We start from the raw sequence: 21,812 nt of genomic DNA on the forward strand, positions 1-21,812 counted from the left end.
TGCAGGTTTATTCTTATTCTTAATACTTATTTGCTTAATTGACTTTTTTTGTTTATTGGGCTTTCAAGCTGGATTGATATGAAATGAAAAGCTGCAATGTAGCCGACACTGATCACAGGGAACATTATAGACAAATTATGTTCCTAGTCTGAGACAAATGCATCCTGAAAACGTCTGCGATATTAACAGTGGGGTTCATTTGGGTGCATTGGGTTGACCGGGACATTCAAGCGTGTCCTTGCTACTAATCAATACCATCAGCATGGTTTGTTTTCTGCCAGGACTTTGTAACTGGTGACACGCTATTTTCCACACAATGACTCCTCAATGTGAAAATCTTACAATGAAAACTAATGAAAAGTTGACTGGATTTAATTCCAGGTGTCTGAAAATATGTTCAGGCTGAGCCACTGTAGCACCATGAAATAAACTGCCTAATAATGACAAAACCTTCACATCGCAGAGCTTTGACTCTTCCCTCCCCACAATAGTGTCACTTGTCTCTTGCTGGAGGATAAATTGAAGAAGACATTGCCTGTGGTGGCTGGCTGAATTTCAATTGGCAGAGACCACAGTGTTGCTCCGTACACGGTTTTGAGATAAATTGCGTGTTTGCTGAGAGGAAAACGCCATCTCTCCCAAAAAAAAAACCTGTACAAGCAGTTGATGTCACATTGTGAATATTTCACGTAAAAAATAGGTCATGATGACAAAGTGTACAAACGTCCGAGCGCCTCTGTCAATTTATCAAGGCTGAACCGCAAATATGATGTAATTTTTCTATTTCTGTCTTCATATATAAAATTATGCATTCAAAACAAGTATGCATTACAAAACAAAACAGTGTGCTCTGGTAGTACTGAAATACAATAAAAATTAGAGGATTTAATTAACAAGTTTGAAAAGGATCAGATTTTTACCAGTCATGTTTACACCACTATCCCTTCTTTGGCTGGAACATAATTAAAAGCCTTTGAGAGGCTGTGAAGAAGAATTATTTTCCCTGTGTGGAATCTCAGCAGGCTAAGCCAATAATTTGGCAGTTTGAAGCGTTTGAGCTCTCTGCTGTAGCACTGTCTCGTTGGCCAGAGGCCCCAGAGTGTGCTGATCGCTCCAAGAAGGTGACACAATAAAATTCAAAGTATCAAGAGACGTCTTTCTGATGATGAGTTGCAGCCTATTTTGCAGAATAGACAACTCACTTGCATCGGAATAGTTATTTTGTGACTAATGTGCTGTCCTTCATCATTTCCTTATTTCTGATTGGGTTAGATATAACTGGGGAAGTCAATGTGACCAAATGGCTTCTATTGAAATTCAACCATCAGGTTATTTTGTACAAAAAAAGTTGCATAGTCAGTGTATGAAGAGGAAATTGCTCTAATGCTTCTCTTAATTCAATCAATACTTAATCTGACACAACACTGATTCCCATCAACTAACAGAAAGTGAACTCGCTTGTTTATACCAACAGAATGATCAATATCAATTAGTATAAATTTTCTCAAGCAAAAAAAAAAGCCAAATATTCTCTCATTTCAGTTTCTCTAATGTGAGGATTCGTTGCTTGTACATGCACTCAATGTACATGCATGCAGGTTTGCACAGGAAGCTGCAGAATAACCCCCCCCTCCCCCTCTATTCCCCCCCCACCACCACCACCACCACCACCTCTCATTGCATGTGTTCTCCCTAAAGGTCTCCGCAGTGCATAACTGTGCGTAGCCAGTGAGGTGCATCATCTAAATGCATGGAGGCAACCTGTGGTAAAACTTCCAAGTAACTCGTGTTGTGTGGTGCATTTGGGGACACGCAGCACCCAATGAATGAGCGGCTGCTCTGACGATGCTGCCGAGCGCTGCCGGTCGACACGCCCCCAGCATGGATACAACCAGCAGGAACAGGCGCTCAGGAGACACGCTCACTATGCTGGAGAGTGTTTGTAGCCGCGATGGGAGTTAACACATCCAAGTTTGTAGAGGTCCTCTTACCAGCGTCGTTGCACTAAACAAAGACATTAGGTTTCCTTTTTTTTTTTCCCTCTGAGGGGGCTTGTCTGCATTTTTGTCCGAGGCGTTTCTCTCACAGGATGTTGATGATATTGGAAAGCCGGGTAAGATCATAAAGTCAGTTCTCTCTGATGAGAACGACCTCCTCCTCAACAACACCACCACCACCACCACCACCACCACGACACAAAGGGAAGCACGGAACAAGTACTTTTTCTCACACGCCATCATTTTATTTCATTTTTTTTGAATGTCATTAAGGAGCAGAGGGGGCTGTTTCAAAGACAAAATGGATCACTTTGCAGCAGAGTGCCTTGTTTCAATGTCCAGTCGTGCAATTGTCCACGCTCCTAAAGGGAATAGGGAGATTAAACCAGAAATCCCGTCCTCCTCCAAGAACGGAGAGGAAATTAAAGAGCCTTTGGTGAAAGATAACTCCTCTCTTTTTGTGGTGGCGCGGATTCTGGCGGATTTTAACCAGCAGACACCCAACAATGTTGCCGAGCAGGCAAAAATAAAGGATGAGAGCATGCCGAACCTCAGAGATGATGGAAACTCTGCCACACCTACCACCATCTCCGATCCTTCGCTCAAACAAAGAGGCAAAAGATCGCGAGGTCGAACTGAGCAAGAATCACCTCAGAAAAAGCACAAATGCCACTATTCAGGTTGTGAAAAAGTTTATGGCAAATCATCCCACCTCAAAGCCCATCTAAGGACACATACAGGTCAGTTTCGCTGGATGCAAATGTTTGTTGCTGTGAACAGTGTTGCAGTTCTCCTGCCTAGGCCTATATGAGAACGGACTGGATTATTAAAACTGAGAATACTGATAGGAAGTGTGGTTTCTCTTACATTCAAACCGATATTGTACAGAGGATGGTGAGTGGCTGCTGTGTTTCGTCGAGTCATAGGCTGTGTATGCTATAAATATTCACGGATCCACCCTACATGGAAGTAATCGGCGCACACAGGACAGAAAAAGCCAGAATTGGTGCATAAATTAATAATCGCGCTGTTCCTCTAAGTTGCACGAACTTTGCGAAATGTCCTTTTGATTTCAGGGTGGGGAGGTGTGTGTATATGTGTGTGTGTGTGTGTGTGTGTGTGCGCGGGGGGGGGGGGGGGGGGGGGGGGGGGTGAAATAGTACCACTCCCACTCAAGTCTCCGAGCTTTGTCACCGCTTTCCTCTTGCAACCCCCCCCCCCCCTGCATTGGACTGTGTGTCCAAGCCGAAACTGCAGCGCAAAATAACACCGATCGGATTTCCAGCGCTCTCCTGTGCGCATTGATTAAAGTAAACTTTCATTTTGTGTCATGGCAACGTGAGTGAAAAAGCATCGTGCACATCGCGGAATAACCAAAGTGTGCATTGACACGGACATGCAAAAAAGTTTTCAAGATCAATCCAGTGAGTGTGCCGTCACACTGCAGAGTGAGAGGCTACCAAATGAGCTCCAGATCAGCGGTACACTACGTTTGACCATACCTCCATATTTGCTCTTTGCATTCCGCAGGATAGGGTACTGAGAGGGGTGGGGTGGGGATGTAGATCGACTCAAATTGGGGGGTTTATAGGAGCTGTGCAGTCACTTGTCTGCCCAAAGCCCTTTGTTGTGATGTGCCACACCCCCGCTAGACAGACTGCCAGCTGATCTGGCCAGCAACAGACTCAGCTAGCCGAGCCTCGACTGAGGAGCCTCTCCTTCCCTCTGCTCTGTAGACTGCGGCTCACACCCCCTCTTCCCACCGCTATCCTCCATTCTGCACGCACACACGCACGCACACGGACACAGACGCACACGTCAGCCTGACAGAACAGAAACAAAACAGGTCTCTCTGGATCACATAAGAAACATGTGAACTTGACCCACATTTGAGTCATATCAAAAAATTGTAATGCTTCACAAATATGTGCAAGAAAAACACATGCTCTGCACCGAATTCAAAATATGTGAGATACATTCTTGACATTGCACCTTTTTGCACAATGCACTCCTTATTTGTCTCCATGTTGAAAATCTGTGACCAATCCTCACAGGGGTACATCCTTGTCTCTTTGTGCTTATTAAGCTTTTATTTTCGCTCGCCTGTGTATTTGGATGTACTTGCCTGTCACTGTATTTATTATTGTTTAGGAGAATTACATATACATGCCAAATGTGATTAAAAGAACAAAACATAACAGTAAGCACACACTATAAGACACTATAAGCCTGTGAAATGGTGATTTAACTTGTAGATGGTGGATATTCCTGTATTGGTATTTAGCACAGTTTTATTCATCCTTGTTGAGAATTACATATAATACACTGCCTTCTATGCGTCAACTGCAGCTGGGTGCTGACTGCAGTGCTGTATAATCAGTGTTTGTCAAGAACAAGCTCAGAGAATGAAACATTGATTTGACTCATGTATGTACATAAAACGGATCCATAACACTCCGGTATCATTACTTAAATGACCTCCTAAAGGGAATAAAATGCCTGTGCTTTCTACACTGTGTATTTTAGTGCAGTTTTATTTCTGTCTATCAGCCCTGCCCTTGTCTCTTTCTCCTATTAAGCCTTGCCTTTCTTCTGGGATACACTCCTGTGTCTGGCTGTGTGATTGGTTTGCGTCCTATAATTTCTGATAATGAGGATGGTTTCTGCTTATTTGATTGGATAGTCACAGAACGCGAGTCATCTCAGTTCAGCTGCCTCATCTCAGCCAAATTTGCAGCAGTGCTCACAGTGAGCCAGCCTCCAGCAGTCAGTGTGCCTCCCCTCATCCCTAACCATGTGTTTTCAGTGCAGTTTTATTGCTCCATATTAGCCCTGCCCTTGTCTCTTTGCCTATTAAGCGTTTCCTTTCGCTTGCCTTTCTGTTTGGATATGCTCCGTCGTCTGGCTTCACGATTGGTTTGTGTGCCATAAATTCTGATAATAATGACTCTTTCTGCTTATTTGATTGGATAGTCCCAGAATGTGGGTCAACTGAGTTCAGGCGGGCTGCCTCAGCCAACCTTGCAGTGCTTTCATAGAGCCAGACTCTCGCAGTGTGCTCCCCCTCAGCCCCGACCAGCAGAATCAGGAGAGAATGGATTCCAGCTCAGTCAGTCCCAGCCAAACACCACTATCTAATTGAGGGGGGAAACACACACTGTTATAGACACTAAACAAAGAGCAGGGACCAGGCGTCCTCACTTGACTTCTGTAACGCCCAAAGCCTCATCATCCCAACTTTTGCAATCCGTGTGTGTGTGTGTGATTTGTGTAAGGTTGTAAGAGGAGCTGAAATCTGAGCTACATCGTATTTCTTATGCAATGTCTACAGAACATAAAAAAATCAATCCCATTACTACCTCAAAATGAACTTCACCAAGTAGTTATGGCTTATGAGAGGCATCATAACTTTTATTTTAAGGCATTATGTTTCAGTTTATGTTATGATGTCGTTTGGTGACATTTCTTCACTCAACTTTGGAAAAATACCACTCACAGGCAGTCAGAATACTGACTTTTACAAACTGTTAAGTGTCACTGGAAACTCTCTTTAAACATATTAAGAAGTATCCGATTAAGGCTTCCTTCAGTTTATACTAAGTAGTTCCATTTTAGGTTACTTGTCAAACACTGTTTTCTTCTCTGACCCAGTGCTATAGGGACACCAGGATGTTGTAGACTGGAGAGTAGATGCTGCATTTAAATTGCTCATTATACTGCATTGAGTTTGGTGGCGAGGAGTCTACCACAGTTCAGGGGTCTGAGGTTGCCAGACAGCTTTTGTCTGATCCCCCCCACCCACGTATGGGAGGTGTAGCTTTTCTCTGACACATATACTTATCCCACAGTATGGAAAATACTTTCATGTAATGCAGATGGACTGATAAACTCAAATTTAAATTAAACAAACAAAGGCCATGTAAATGGCACCGCTTCTCATTCGTTTCTCAGCATCAGTTGGTTTCTTTACATTCATTCTTTTTCTGTTCTTGTCTAAAGAAGCATAACCGTCTCTAACGATGAAGACCCACTTTCCCAAGAGGTGTCTTGTGGTCATAGAGTACATGGTGTTCTCTGTGAAGCCTCATTACTCTGCCCTGGTCATGTCATGCAGACTGCCATCTCCAAAGGAGAGATGGCCCCTGACAAGCTCATTACAACTCTTGTCTTCTTCAAAAAGAACAGCCTGGGCCTTCTGTGCCCCCCACAGCTGGGCTTCACAAAAGGCCATCTTGTCAGTGTAGAAGACCTATTTGATAACTATTTGAATCACCAGGAGGAACAGGGTCAATGTTCCTCAAAGACAAAGAGCCTAATGACATATTTTACAGTTGGTTTGACGTTTTGTCTGGACCTCTTTTGTGTGCTGCTGGGGGTACCTCTAATACTGTGAGATGACTGCAAATCTCTGTCCTAAAAAATAAGTGGCACCACCTGGCAGTACAGTTCCACTGCCATATAGACCCAGTTATTCATGCATGCCGTCTATTTTCAGCCGAATAACTGTGGTTAATGACACTTTTTTAAACATGAAATTATCCCAATTTCCACATGGAAAAAAGAAGCAGGAGTCTCTGATTATATATACTGCATCTCTGCCAGTGGTTTTATATTTGGCTGCACTGCTACACAGAGTGCACAGTGTTCCTGTGTGGCTGGTGGCAGTGATGAGGTAGCAGGGTGGAGATGGGGTTTTCCTGCTCTTGCTTGAGCCTGACCTTGGCACAGTAATGGGCATAAAGTCTAGTGGGGCACAAGAGGTCAGTCTGTCTACCTGCCACACGGCAGGATTTCCACCATCCCACCCAGTTGAGCTGAGTTTTCTCCTGACGTGTAATAAAAGGACAACTGCCCAGTCAGGAGATGCTCAACAGTTTCCATTTGTCCTTATTTTGGTGACATTACAAATGTTGTGCTTATAGCCATGGTAGCAGCTTGTCCGTTGCTTGGTCCACCGCTTTGGTCCAGTTTGATACATCTCAACAGTTATGTGTGGATTGCCACGAAATTCTTCAGTGATCTCATGGTTTTTTGCATCACTAGCAGGTCAGTTTTCACATATCCAGTGAAGCATGTCACCATTTAATAGAAGCATCATCACCAAAATTTAGTACAGATGTTCACGGTTCCAGATGACTTTTGGGATCCCCTGACTTTTCCTATTGAGCCTTTTTGAAGTTTACATTTGTGTGAAATGTGAAATCTGGTACAGAAATCCAGCACGTGTAGTCGTGTTATCATACTAGCACACTAAACTAAATGGTTAACATGGTAAACATTACATGATAATCATCAGCATGTTCCATTGGCATTATGAGCATGTTAACATGCTGACTTTAGCATCTAGCTCAAAACACCACCACCATGGCTGTAGGGTCTTGTCCTTAAATTTACTAACGCACACATTGGTGTTTTCCTCTGATGTAAGAGGAAATGTTTTCCTAAAAGCAGCTCCTGTGAATGAAATCTGGTTGACCTGTGAAAACCATGTGCAGCAGTACACTACTATATGTGTCCAGTGGAAACAAGGTATTAGTTAAATCTACTTGATCCTCGGGATGTAAATAAAACCAAAGGGGGCACCATCTTGCCTGTTCTAATCCTCTGGTGCAGCGTTGCTCCTCCATTAAAGACATCTCTGAGGCGTGTGCTGGTGCACATGCTGTCCATATGCTATCCTATATGTGGCCATGTAAAGCGGGCAGTAGGATGTGTCCTCACTAATGTTGGAATATCAACCTGATTTAACTGTGATTAAGCAGCCAAGCATGCATGGTGGACACTGAAAGGCTCCTGTCAAGCAATGTGTTGCTTTCAGTGGCCCACAGGGCTCATGTATTCTTTAGTTGGCTCAGGAGTAGTTCTATAAAAGCTGCTCTGTCTGTTCCCCCACCAGCCCCTCCCACTCTTCTCCAGCTTGCAAAGCGAAATAGGTGCTCAAGCGTGTTGTGTTGCAAGGCCGAGCCCCGGCCATGGCTTGTGGCGTGGTGTTGATTACCAGCGGCAGGAAGAGAGGGATACAGACCTGTGGAACACTGCATTTTTTCACCTCCACTGTTCAAAAACCACCAACCGCATCTTGCATGCAAGGGAAGGATCTGCAGTACAAAGACGGAGAATACACAGTGCGGCAGGGTGGGGGTGGGGTTAGATACCAGGATATTCACTGTCAATGCCCTCCATTGATGTAGGTCATTTATTCAGCTGCATCTGCAGCTAATCTGATTAACGTTTGAAGGGCTGTGACCTATGCAGCAGAGAACACCCCTGTCAGCCCGGCACTCACTTTAACCCATCTGAGAGTTACTCTGACTGTGTCCACTGCGTTGGGTTCAGCACAGTTTGAAGAAGAGAAGAATGGCTGAAAATTGCTGTGGAAGTAATGTCAGAGGGAGCGTTTTGTCTCTAGCTGGGCTGTTGATGTTTCCCTACCGTATGTAAGGTGTGTCCCCTTTCTCTGAGTGATAAATCAGACTGTGGCAGACCTCGGCACGCTTGGGTGTGGCCCTCAGCACAAGATGAGGAGTGTTTTTGTACAGACTTGGGGGGGAAGGAGGGCATAACCGTTTTCTGTGACACATGAAAATATTTCTCTCCGACACGCCATCTGAGTATCAGGTGTAACATTGGATAGCTGGCACCATCTCCTGCCTGCATCTCCTCTTATCACACTGTGGCGAGGCCTCTCAGGATCTAGCGGGGCTATGTCTCTTTGTTCTCTTTGGCGCTGGGTTGTAAGGATGCCTATCTCATATGAGCTTTAGTGTCAGACTCCATCAGTGGAATGAGCTGGCATTGTACTGCGTGAGTGAGAGTCACGGATGATGGGGCATCCCTGCTCCCACCTGCTTCTGCAGACCAACTGTAAACACCCGTTAATGGTTGCAGCTGTTTGCATGTCCTTAGTTAACCAGGGCTTAAAAGATAAGGAGACTGCCCGCAACACATCAAGGCTGCAGGTTGTTTTAGCATGCACTCAAGGCTGAAAGAGAGAGCACACTCTAACTAATTGAGGCAAATGTGATGAGCTGGTCAATACAGGCAAGCCATCTCTGCCCTTTCCTTAAAGAGTTAAGGGGATGAAGTAATGTATGGCTAAGTGTGTGCAGGAATCACACAGTCACACTCGACCCCGATGCATGTCTCCGGGTGAATGTCAATAGCCTGTGCAGTGCAGACCAGGAGGAGTGAGTTACGGTTAGTACGCACAGCCTGCCTGATTGAAATGCATTACAGAAGTGCCTCTCCTGCTGGGAGCGAGGCTGCTGCTATTGTTCACAACCTGACAGCTATAGGCCCACAAGGGGAGGTAGGCTATTCAACGGCAAGCGAGGTCCCTCTCAATAAAGACAAAAGATGATAATAGATCAAATCTTCCCTGTTTTTTTTAGAGCTTTTTTAGAGCTTTCTCCTGACAAGTTTGAGCCAGTCCTCATCACGAGCATCTGACCCACCCAAGGGTCCTTTATTGCCCCTGCAGAGACAACTTATGCTTGTTTGTGACAAACTCTGAAAGAAGCTTCTGAGAAAAGATGTTTTCTTGGTAATGTGACTCCTCTCCTACATAGTTAATTTTTCATCAACAAATAGTCACGTAAACGGTTGTTCTGATCTCTGATGTGTTTCAAATCAAGCGGCGCCTTTTTTCCTTTGTACAGACCGCGGAACTTTTCTAGCCTTTGTTGTTATTTTTGCACAAGCGAAGCCTGCATATGCTGCTGTGTGAACAATGAAAAGAGGACCTGCAAAAGCCTTAATATATATTCATTGTTCTGCACACATATGTTAGTGTTTATATCATCTTGGCATGTGATGGTGCATGTAGAGGGAGAGGCTGGGTACAGTTGGGTTAACCCTGTCTGCTCCAGTGGTTTATGCTGATGAGGGACTCAGTAGTCATTTTCGTATTACCCAAAATCCCATGAATGGCTGTCTGCTGGCAGAGTAGCTGGCTCCTGATTGGTTACAGGTCATAGTCTGTTGTAAACATACAACCAAATTACAGGATTGTGCAGAACCCTGCCACTGGACTTAGTGTTGCCCCTCTCATTTCATGTTGCCAAGTTGACTGTGCCACTAAGCCAGCGATGAAGTGAGGTAGTTCCAAATGTAGCGCTCCACAGTCTGACTCAAGTTATACTTTTTGATTGGTTTGCTTGTAAAAGTCCATGCAGCTTTAGTGTGCACCTTGTTTTTGCTCTGAGCCCTGTAAAAGATATTTCCTGTTCTGGTTCTCACTGTGCAGGCAGAGCAAAGTAAACTTGAAGGTGATCTCTAATGTATCTACAGGAACTGTATTTTCCCCCTCCTCACCCTGCAGAGCTATTTACTCTAGCTCTCTTATGGCAGGCTCACATGGAGGTTTCAGCTGTACACTGTGTGAATTTGGCCCATGCCTGAGGACACAACAGGAATGTTATCTACTCTTGTTTGAAATGCTGGTAGCTGTTGTTGGAGCAGGTGATCGAGTTGAGTTCCTGCGCTGCTGCTCACGTCAAAAAGAGATTTGATCTCACCTTTGCAGACAGCATCCCTTACACCAGGGAGACGAACTCAGATTCCATTTCTCTTAACCATTTCTGCAGAAACTGAGGAGCCAAACTTCTTAGATATGAATGAGAGAAAGATGGAGGGAGAGGAGCAGAGATGAGCTGTTTATTTAGTGACCCAGTGGCCTCAGAGAGAACAGTTATATAACAACAGTACCTGTGACATAATCACATCTCCTTGGAGGGGGGACACTAGTTCTTAGTAGAGGTACAGTTTGCGTGCATGACGTAACTCACTTAACGGGTAACTGGGTCACTGTGTTCGTTAGGGAAAAGCTTCCCATATGACCCCTCCCCTTTGCAACTGACACATTCTAGGAAACACAAACTGCACTCTGGATGCGGACGCTGCCAGAGATGGGATAACCAGTCGTTGGGGTCTGGCGTCGCGATTGCCAACATGCTCTGCTGTGACAGCACTAGAAGTAGATGGGAATGAGAACAGGGTCAGGGGAGTAGCTTGCAGCATTCTTCTTTCAACCAAGTTCATGCTGACATGTACATGCTGAGTAATAGCTGCAGTCTATTGAAATATCTTGGCGAGTGACGTCCTCCCACCACACAGGGCAATAGCCCCTATCATCATTTCCACTCAGGATCAAAGCGTTTGTTCCCTAAACCTCCTCATTGTTTCCAGAATTAGATTTTTACTGCCCTCCTGGAAATCCTCATGTTATGAAAGGTCCACAACAATTAATTGGGGCATTGCATGGTTTTTTCTATGTAGGCAAATCTTTCAAAGCTGACATTAAAGCAGCAGGATTCTTAATGCATATTCATATTTTTGACCTAAATGTCAAAAGCAGTTTAGCGGGAGGTGAAAATGGACAGCATATCTGTTATTTCTGCATTTTCTAAGAAGTCATGGAGCTCTAAATAATTTGATGCGTCCCGGTGAGTTGCTGTTGGATACCTGATGCTTGTACTATGACTGCATTACTGTATCAGGGCAGTTAGACTGGATATCTCAGCCTAGCTCTCTGGTGTCTGGTTAAATATTAATGTTGTTGGATCCGTTACACTGGTTATTGAGCCTTAAGCAGTCCGCAGAGCTTAGCTCTACTTTTTAGCCAATAACTCATTTTGCAGTGCCAGGTGGCAGCACAGGCTGCTTCTCTAGCTAATAAGGTATGAAATCAGACTATCAGGAGTTTCTTCAATGAGATTAGTGCCTTAAAAGTCAGAGTGCCTCCTTTTGTCCAGGGTGTAATCCAGGATGTGTAAACGGCAAAGCCACCTCATTTTTATGAATTCTGACTCTAACTTCATAGAGGACAGGTGGTTTGTTTCTTTGTGTGTTAACCCTTGAAGCAAAGTGAGAGCAGTGTACATGTTTTGGAATGAAGGAGACATGTCTTTGTCCAATTTGTATATGCACATGTCTATATGTCATTTACAGAGTTTGCATACACTCCATACACGGCCTTGTATGAGCCCGCAGAAACTTTTGTGGGCTTGGCTGGCTGAGTTTGTCTAGAGCTGAGGTGAGGCGTCACAGACGGGAACACAGACCGGGCTGTCTAGACTTGCTCTGTCTGTCTGCATGTTTTGTGAAAATGCAGTATAGAGGGGGAGGGACCGAGACTACTAGTGCACCAAGTTCTTGTTTTTGAGACTCACTGGCATCAGGTAGCATATGAGTGTTTGATGCTGAACAGCACTGTTTCCATTGTGGCCCTCAGGGAAGCCATAGAACAAAGAAAGCATTTGGCAGGCTTGTTCTTATGTGCTCATTTGTCATGCTACTTATAAACATTCATGCATCGCATCGTCTATTCCTTTTCATACCTCAAATCCCTGGCACAGGCTTGCACATGATGATTGATTACTCTTATTCTCACAAAAGATCACAACATTAAAAGAATATGTCCTGCCCTTCGCTATAGTACTGCAATGTCACGCTGGTAAAATTAGATGCTGGATGTCGCTATTGTCAGGCAGAAACTCACTGAAATGGAACTAAATGGAATACAGTATTAGACATATTGCCCAGTGGATGCAGAACGCAGCATTTAGGCTCCATGTGCACTGTTTCCACATCAGAATGGAAGGAAACCACAAGATATATAGTACCATCTGGCTTTGAGTAGATTTGTGTCAAAGCCCACTTTTATTGCCCGATGGAGGGGGGAAGGGTATAATTTCCCATGTGCCGAGTCACAGATAGTTGCATGTTGGAAAATGGGTTGGGTAACCATTGTGAGTGTGATTAGCATCTGGAGCTTTGATAATTAAACCGTGTCTGCTCCTCCAGCACAGCGCAAATTATTAGGTGATTTACTTCAAGTCTCACGGCTCACATCTTGCTTTTTTTTTTTGTCCCACATTTTTCAATATTTTGAAGATGTCCTGTGGTGGTTTGATATCTTTCCTTCTACTGACCTATCAGACCTAGCAATAACCTTGTGATTATTATTCCGTGATGACTCAGCAGCTGCTATCCCCAGAAAACAGAGAAGTCTTTTTCAGTGAGTCTGTTCGCTGTTGAGTGAGTGAGTCTCTTTGCTGTTCTTGTTCATGGCAGTCTTCATGACTTGTTAACCTGTAAACACCTCGTAAAAAGTCAGGCAATCTTGGCCATTTGATGCATGGTAAGCGCCAGTTTGCAGGAATATGTATACACCACTGAGTTTCATTCTACACTCACAGACGCCATCAGTACTTGTGAGACAGACGTAGGCTCCCGTTCAGTTCCATACATACCATACGACAATCATGTAACTTTGTCAAATATAAGGGGAGGCATGATGGTCACCATTTGATTTCTCCTGCACAGTATCCACCTTAACCTAGGTATCACATCTCTGCAAGTAGATTTTGAAAAGACTGTAAACAATGGGAAATCAGTGGCTGTTCGGAAGGCCTGACAAACATATTTAGACATGCATTTTTCTAAAGTCAGAGGTTTACAGGCTAAAACATGGAAAAATTTGTGCAAAATCATGTAAAAAATGGTGAGGAGTAAGTAAATGACAAAACCAAATTGTTCCTAATGCTTAATTGCTATCTTGTGTAATTTAACACTGACAATCTCTCCCTCTGTGTTTTGCAGGAGAACGGCCTTTTCCATGTACCTGGCCTGACTGCAGTAAGAAGTTCGCCCGCTCCGATGAGCTGGCCCGCCACTACCGCACCCACACGGGGGAGAAAAAGTTTGGGTGCCCGCTTTGTGACAAGCGCTTTATGCGCAGCGACCACCTGATGAAGCACGCCCGGCGCCACTCAGATTTCCAGCCCGGCATGCTGAAGAGGCCCCATGGCGGCAGCAGCGGCAGCACCACACGTCCCAGCTCCCTCAGCGACTACAGCCGCTCGGATGCCTCGAGCCCCACCCTCAGCCCCGCCCTCAGCCCCGCCCTCAGCCCAGCCAACTCGCCTTAAACTGAAACCCAGTCGCACTTTCTGCCTCTGACCTGCGAGGCCTGTGTTTTTGTCATAACACTTGTGTTGCACAGTTGTCAGAACCCCCCCCCCCCCCCCCCCCCCCCCCCCCTTTGCTATTCCTGCGCTTGCTGTGGTGTACCATACTGTACATAACTGCTTATTGTAGTGCAATTACTTGTGTGATCCTAAAAGAAGGTAATGCCTTTCCCAGATGGCAATATTTACATTCTGTACCATACGTCTGTATTTTTTTAGCTTCTGATCATGGCTAGTTGTCCAATGTATGTTCGCAGTCAGCTAAACAAGGTTTAGAAGAAAAAAGAACAGACACCCTGACAAGTCTTATCAAAATGCTTTTTTTTTTTTTGTTTTTCTTTTGTTTTTTTTTGAACGGGTGAGGAGAAGGGGTACACACACACCTCAGGATTGAAGACAGTTGCTATTTCTGTAATACCACAGTACGTAACAGTACTCACATTGACTGCACAATATACTCATCACTTTACTCTGAAATTCAACAGGGGTTGAATTTTACGCCCTTCTCAGGGATGGCCTTCTTAGCTTGAAAGAATGAACATGGTGAAGAGAAACATACAGAACATATATAGCAGCCTTACACTCAACACAATTTGCACTCTTTGTTTTTTTGTTGGTTTTCACGTTCGAGGAAACTAGCCCTACGGTCATATGTTTAATCACACACAGTACTCATGTTCTGCTCTCCCTTGTGTTCTGGGGGTTCATATGTAATGTAATTGCTGTGTGTTAAGAAAACGATCCCCAAACCCCCACCTCAGTAAACAAAATACATCTGCTCCTCCATGGCAATGCTAATATTCAGTTGCCGTTACACTGGGTTAAATATGTGTTTCATTAAACAGCAGTGTGCAGTATATACTGTGTAAAGCTGCATTGTGGGAGGATCAGGATTATATTGGGTTAACAGTTTTTATAAATACACTGAGTTGAACAAACTCCAGACCCTTTAAATAGAGACAGTTAAGTTTCAAAGCAGCTGTTCATGCTTTTTTTTTTTTAATGAAAGAAAAAAAAAAAAAAGCACTGTATCATCAGCCAGTATTTCACACAAAATGGACACAAAGGGACTTTAGTTTAAACAATGTTTATCCCTCTCTCAAGCACATAGGAAAAAGTACCAAAGACAAGAGTGAATGAAAGCTTTCTATTCAGTCTTGTAAGCCGCCCTTCATTGAGGCCTGAGGCTGGTGGTTGGCAATATCACAGGTAGAGCCAGACAGCCTGCTCACTTCCCTCCCTCCTGCCTTTTGTGGCCTCCCTGGAGGAAACAGCTGCATCCCACAAGAAGCTATTCACAGCCCGCAGGAGGAGTGCTAACATGCCATTCCCGGGGAGTCCTCCCTCATCCATCTGGCTCTACCTGTCCTGCCAGAGAGCGGTGACGCTCGAAGCCTGCCAAGTTGCATAAGGTTGCCTAACTTGTGGGTCAAATGTAGGCCAGTGTGTTGGGCAGAGCCGGGCTGGGCTGCGACATGGTGGCGCACAGAGCGAATAAAGCGGCTATCTGCAAAAGACAGGCAAGAGAGGGCAGGTCCTGATAAAAGAGGAGAGGTTTATCATGAGCTGAGCAGCACAGAGGAGGAGACACTCAGTCGCAGACACCCCCATCTCCTCCTCCTACCCCAACTCCCTTCCTCCCTCCAACTGTGGAAACTGTGAGCGGAAAAAATGACTGTAATTACTGGGTTGATCCAACCTGTAAGATAAGAGTAGAAAGAGAAGTGTATGAACAACAGTACTACCTAGACGAGGCTAGCAGTGACGGTGGGATGTACCCAACTCCATCCTAAGCACAGGGAGAAATCCTCTACTACTGCTGGAGAGTCAAATTTCACAATGCCAAGGAAAGTACATTCACAGTTATAAACCAGAGCTCTCAAACAGCTGCTTTCAAACTTCTCTCTCGCAACAAGGGGGCTTTTAAACTGTTGTACAAACATTTGAACCAAAATGAACATATCAGCAAAGTGCGGTGCTCACCAGCCTCACGTCGTCCTGCCTGTGAAGCTCAGATGTCCCGTGAGAAAGCTGACTTGTGTTTCTAGACAGACATGCCTCAATAAGTCAGGCAAAAGGCACAGTAAACCTTCCATGGAAACGGGCACCACTATCAAAACTGCTGCAGCCCAGCCAGTCTGTGTTATGCCTACATTTTCTTTTAATGCTTCAGCACTACAGCCCGGAAATAGTTTCGTCCACGTATTTGGTCCTGTCAGACCCCTCCAGAGTGTTGTCATCATCAATCGCATGTGCTAGCTTCATTCTACCAACAATCCGACTGCCTCTTGCCCTGCAGTCCCATGCTTCACACTATATGCATGTTAACAACTTTGCCTTGGAAGCGTTGAAGGTTTTTGCGGCGGTCTGGCAGGTGTAAGTTCATGAATGGCGGTCCTTGTCCCTCGTTCTCCACAGCAGCCATCTCTCTTTCAAGTTGTGAAGAATCAGCTCTGTCACATCCTCCAGAAAGAAAACATCCCTTATTTAGATCGAATGCAGTAGTTTCCTCAAAACACCACATGTTTTAAAAAAAAAAAAAAAAAAAACAACCTTCTGTAAGATGTTAAAATAGTTTCCAGGCTGCAGAATGACACTTTGAATGCCACTGATCAGCAGCTCTTAGTAACAGAAGCACTGAGAGGGTTTTACATTTACCATTTCTAAAGGAAAAATTTAGATTCACATTCACATTCAGAACACATTCTTCAAATTGCTGTTGAGCAGCTTTTTTGTGGTATCAATCCATGATTCATTATGGTCAATTTTTGACTTGGTTTGTTTCGCTTGCAAAAAAAAAAAAAAAACAAAACTGAGTAGCTCACCCTCAAGCACGTTTCATTAATCACTTCTTAATCCATAATCTGCACATTTACCTCAGGGTCAACATCCGCAAAGCAGATATGGGACAGTTTGTGGATTTTGTTGTAACATCAGTTGCTGCACAGAAATGTCTGCCAGCCTTTCCCGATGTTCCTGGGTGCTTAGTGCTCACTGCTGGTCAGTGTCCGACCACACTGGAAACACAGGAACACCTCTGTACTGGCCCGACCCCCGTCTACAATATCCCACTATATGACAACGATACACTGGGCGCTCTGGAGCTGATTTTAGTGAAAACGCCCCTTTAAACACCTTTGACCCGTAGTGTCAGTGGACTTCCAGTAGGCGAGCGAAGGCCCTTACCATCTTAAAGTAAACCGACTGTGACAGTGTAAACAGCCCAGTCTATCCATCCATCCAGACTGCACCAGTGACATTTAGGCCTCCACAGGCAGTGTCTCATAACTCTTACTCTCACTGTACCAAATCTACTTGAATAATTCAACACAAAAGGCCATTGAACACAGTTTTGTACATGTCCATTTTTACTGTACTTGCTTTTGTTGTCAAATAATTATTAACCTCTCTGGAGAAAGGTGTATAGTCTGTTTGATTTACTTTATTGTTTTTCTTTTTCTGGATTTTCCATCGTCTTCAGGTCATTTCAGCAACTCTTTGGAATTTATTACAGCATTAAGGTTGACTGTTTTTGTCGGGCTATTTTAAAGGCACCATATTTTGTTAAAAAAACAAAACAAAACATGACTTTAGCCCCACTATGGGGCACACCCCTTTAATCAGAAATAATTCACTTTACACTTTACTACTATACTTTGTTGATGTCAGGATGCAGGTTATTCCAGTTAACCTGTTATCCAAAACTTCCTCCAAGTCAGAAAATATGAGGATTGTTTGGGGGGTGTTTGGTGTGAAAAATAAGAAAAGGAAACTTCCTGACCTCTATGTACGACAGTTGCAGACAGAGTGACTCATTCTTTATTATTTAGATTATTTTAAAAGTTTTCCATAAGAATAGAGACCACAGCATTGTGAGTTAGCAATGTAGTCATGATTTTTATTATTGCTTTTTTTGTCTCATATGAAATGTGTAAGCGTGTATATTTTAAAAGAAAATCATACCTCTTATAAATATTTTACTTTTGTTGTACCTTCATATCTTTTCAAAACATCCATCATGTAGCTTACGCTTGCTTGATGAGTAGCACAAATAATTGATGGTTTTATTTGTCCCTACTTGAATGAAGGAGGAAAGAAAGAGACTTTTTTTCTGTAAAAAAAAAAAAAAATTTAAACAAAAAACACTGGGCTACATTTTATATAATCATCACATGTTGTCAGGGTCCTGCACATCCTTGTAGATTCAAGACGTAATCTTTCCAGGAAATAATGAAACCTTATTTTTATTGTTTTATGTTACAGAAATATTTAAAACACCCTTTCCCTACTGAGCTCCACATATTTGTCTTAGTTAAAACATTTTCTATAAGGGGGATGATGTCAGCTGTAAATTACTATGAAACTTCATGTCAGCATTTTTTTAATCCAACTTTACGATTGTAATCCCAGTAAGATTACAGATTTAAACATCTGTTAGTGAAACAAGGACTTTAAACAATGACGAAATGGAAATGCAAGGTTTCTACAAGATGCTAACAGCGTACCAATTAATATCTTTTTCTGCTAATTGTACAAAACTCATTCAAGTGAACTGATTGTTGCCTAGTATGTAAAGAACTAACATTAATCTTATTTAAAAAGTTCATATTAATTACATGAATATATCACTGATCAGACCGTCTCAACTGAAATCTTCATGACTGATCTCAACGTGCAAGCATGATCGATGCAATTGTGTGCCAAAACTATAATGGTAACTTCATACAGATGATACAAATGTTGTGGGTAAAACAAAAAAAACCTAGCTACTATCAGACATTTAACAAACCTGTACAGATTTATAAAGTGTGACATGTTTTTATGTAATGTACAGTAATATTTCTTTTCTGCTTTATGTAAACATTTTGATTGTGTAGCTTTGTTTTCATTTGGTTCTTGTTATTTAATTTTTTTTCCTTCTTCTTCTTTGTTTTGCTGTACAATACTCAAGCAATGTATAATGGCTTATTCCAGGTATTTTTGACATAAACAATCTTAATGATAATGACGATGAACGACCAACCATTCCAAAGGATTGAAAATTGCATCTGCTATAAATGTGCTGCTTACATCGACCCGATGCATTTTTGTAGGTTATGAATAGAAGTCTGTCTTGGCTGTGAGGTTTTACACGTTGTGAGTTGTGCACAAGGTACGTCTCTCATTGTCAACATTTCCCAGGTTTAATCTCTCCTTTCTTCTCTTCGGGCTCTTTGTGAAGGCTAAGCCAATTTGAATGAACAACATACATGCAATATTTAAAAGTATCAAAGGTATATAATATACAAAAGTTAAGGACATACAGAGCATGTCTTCCCTCGTGGCAAAGGCCTGAGGCTTTTTCAGTGGGGATAATGTTTAAGAGGCAGCCATGATAGGAGAGAGTGGTTCCTGAGCAGTGAGAAGGAGCTTTGAGTTCGCAGCTCATCAGAGGCTCCACAGTTACAAGTTGTTGTTACCAAAGGCTTTGAAGGGAAAGATGAATGTAGCAGTAATTTTGAACCCAGCCCAGTTAGGACCCCTGGGTTCAACTTTATATGCTGTAAGTGTTGATCAGTGGATGTTGTGCTTAATATGGACCTTTTTCTACATCTCAAATAAGCAACTTTTGTTATTTTTCTTTCTTCTTTGAAAATCACTTGAATGAACTAAAACGCATTTAATCGTACGAGCAAACGAATTCTGAATGAGTGAAGAGAGAGACAAAAGAGACAGAGGGAGTGGGAACATGCAGCATAGCGGACCATATCTGTCTGTACCCTTCACTGACCATGTGGTCTTGCTTGACTGCCTGAACTGACACTGTGTGGCGTTTGCTCTTTACTGTAGAAATGCACCCTGACAGGAAGTCTTTTGCTCAAGAGTTGGATATTTTTGCCCTTAAAGGATTTCACTCTGTTTCAGGTTATGCAGCACACAGTGCTGTGAGTGACCTGCCTTTGATTACAAAGAGAGAGCCTCTCACCAGCCTTTGGGTTCTGTTTCCCGTACCTGTTTGTCCTCAATGTACTTCCTCAGTGTAATGTTGCTCTCTTGATACCTCCGTGCGTTTCTCCTCTGCCCATCACCATCAGTTGCCTGTTGTAGTGACTCCATGGTGCTGCGTCCCCTCTCAGCACCAATATAATCTAATCTGTAAATAACTCTCGACTCAGCTATGGCCAGTACATTCTCAGATGACCTCACTCTAACCTTCAGGTGTCATTTTGTTTTTTGTTTTTCTCTCAGCAAACCAAAATCACTACATTCAAGTATTACAGTTGTACAGTTCCTCGGATTCTACACACATTTAATGTGCTGGTCTTAGCCGCTCTGCTGTACCTTTTTATGGCATTATTTTTTACATGTTAGACAATATATTGTGACCATGTCCTATGCAAATATGAAAAATAACAGATTGTTGAATAATGTATGTTGTCATAACTTGTATGCATGAAATAGTGAAGTTTACATTTGGAAATAAATTCTTAAAATAAGCAGCTACAATATTGTTTTGTGCTCTTTTACTTTTGTGATGCTTTGTGATTGCTGCTGAATAGTGGCCACTGTGGCCACTATCAACAGGATTCAACACATTATGGGTTAATGATAGATGCTAAGATTTTTAGATTAGACAAACACGATACAACATTAATTTGTGGACTTCCTGGTCAGTAGATTTAAGACAGAGCAAGCTGTTTCCCAGCGTTTCCAGTCACTATGCCAAGCTAAGATAACCAGCTGGTGGCTGTAGCCTTAGCATTCCTTTTACCATACAGATATGAGGGTGATATCAATCTTCCCATCACACTCTTGGCAAGAAAGTGAATCCCAAAATGTCAAACTATTCCTTTAAATCAGGGAACTGACTCAGTAATGTCAAGTTTAGGTCACACAAAGTGAAGCTGTAGAGGCAAGATCCCTGAGTGCACTGATAAATTAAACTTTTAATATATATATATATAATATATATATAAAATATTATTTTATCATCAGATTATTTAGCAGATTTTTAAGGGTTACATACAGATCACACCCTTCGGTTGCACAGCCTGCCATGTGACTCAGTATTATTCTTGCAACAGGAAGTACACCTTGTTCCCTCACTTCACCCATGCAAATATTTACAGTAACTGCTGGGGTATCAACAATGGGTGGAGCACCAAATGCTGGGGACTCCTTCCTTCCTTATTGTATTTCAGACCAAATGTACTGATAAATTGTATGAGGTTTCCTGTATATGCCCGGTTCACTTCTAACCACAGAAGAACGGATGATTCACTACAACCTACAGCCTCTCCTGGTGCAAAGTGTTCCCTTAACTCCGTGCGACAGAGAAAAAACTCACCCCTCACTCCACCTGCATTCGCTGCTCTGCAATATCACTGCCAACATGCTCTCAACCCTCTCCTAAGCCGAGTGTGTCCACCAACACCAGCAGAGATCACAGGCGTGGCCTTTCCTGCTCACAATGAATCATGCAATGTGGAGTGAGACAGGAAGGAAGAGAAACGAACGAAGGCATTAAAATTCTTGATGAGGAGCCTGGTGTTCTCCCTGCTCAATCTGTACACCTCCTGTCTCCGGGCAGGTTGGAGCTACCAGCACACCACGCTACACAAACAGACAAGCTGCCACCCCTGGCACCACCACACAACTTGGTGTGCCATCACAGCCGGCGTGTTCCCAGAGCTTGTTTTTCATATTCGTGTGGCAACATGAGGGACTTCTGCGTAGTTAGTTTTTATGTGTTTATATTTAACTTCAATTTTTTAAGCTTTGAATGTTGGCAGGGAGCTGTTGTCAAGGATAATTGAGCACATAAATATAAAAATCTCTCTACCTTGCCTCGCTGTGCTGGTGAAGC

At 43.2% G+C, this 21,812-nt stretch overlaps 1 protein-coding gene across 1 annotated transcript; it reads left to right on the plus strand.

The window, feature by feature from the left end:
• Window positions 1–1,896: 1,896 nt before the first annotated feature.
• klf13 (Kruppel like factor 13) lies at window positions 1,897–20,452 on the plus strand. The gene is made up of 2 exons (XM_070830011.1): window positions 1,897–2,737; window positions 13,599–20,452. Exons 1-2 carry the CDS (start codon window positions 2,260–2,262, stop codon window positions 13,925–13,927), a joined length of 807 nt encoding a protein of 268 aa, XP_070686112.1. The 5' UTR covers window positions 1,897–2,259; the 3' UTR covers window positions 13,928–20,452.
• The last annotated feature ends 1,360 nt before the right edge of the window (window positions 20,453–21,812 follow it).

Source organism: Pempheris klunzingeri, chromosome 5, assembly GCF_042242105.1.
Source record: "Pempheris klunzingeri isolate RE-2024b chromosome 5, fPemKlu1.hap1, whole genome shotgun sequence".
NCBI classification, from domain to species: domain Eukaryota; kingdom Metazoa; phylum Chordata; class Actinopteri; order Acropomatiformes; family Pempheridae; genus Pempheris; species Pempheris klunzingeri.

Bases quoted from the DNA above. Each gene is read 5' to 3' on its own strand.
- klf13 (XM_070830011.1), top strand. From the start codon at position 2,260: ATGTCATTAAGGAGCAGAGGGGGCTGTTTCAAAGACAAAATGGATCAC. The intron at 2,738-13,598 runs GTCAGTTTCGCT...TGTGTTTTGCAG, and splicing joins CCATCTAAGGACACATACAG to GAGAACGGCCTTTTCCATGT.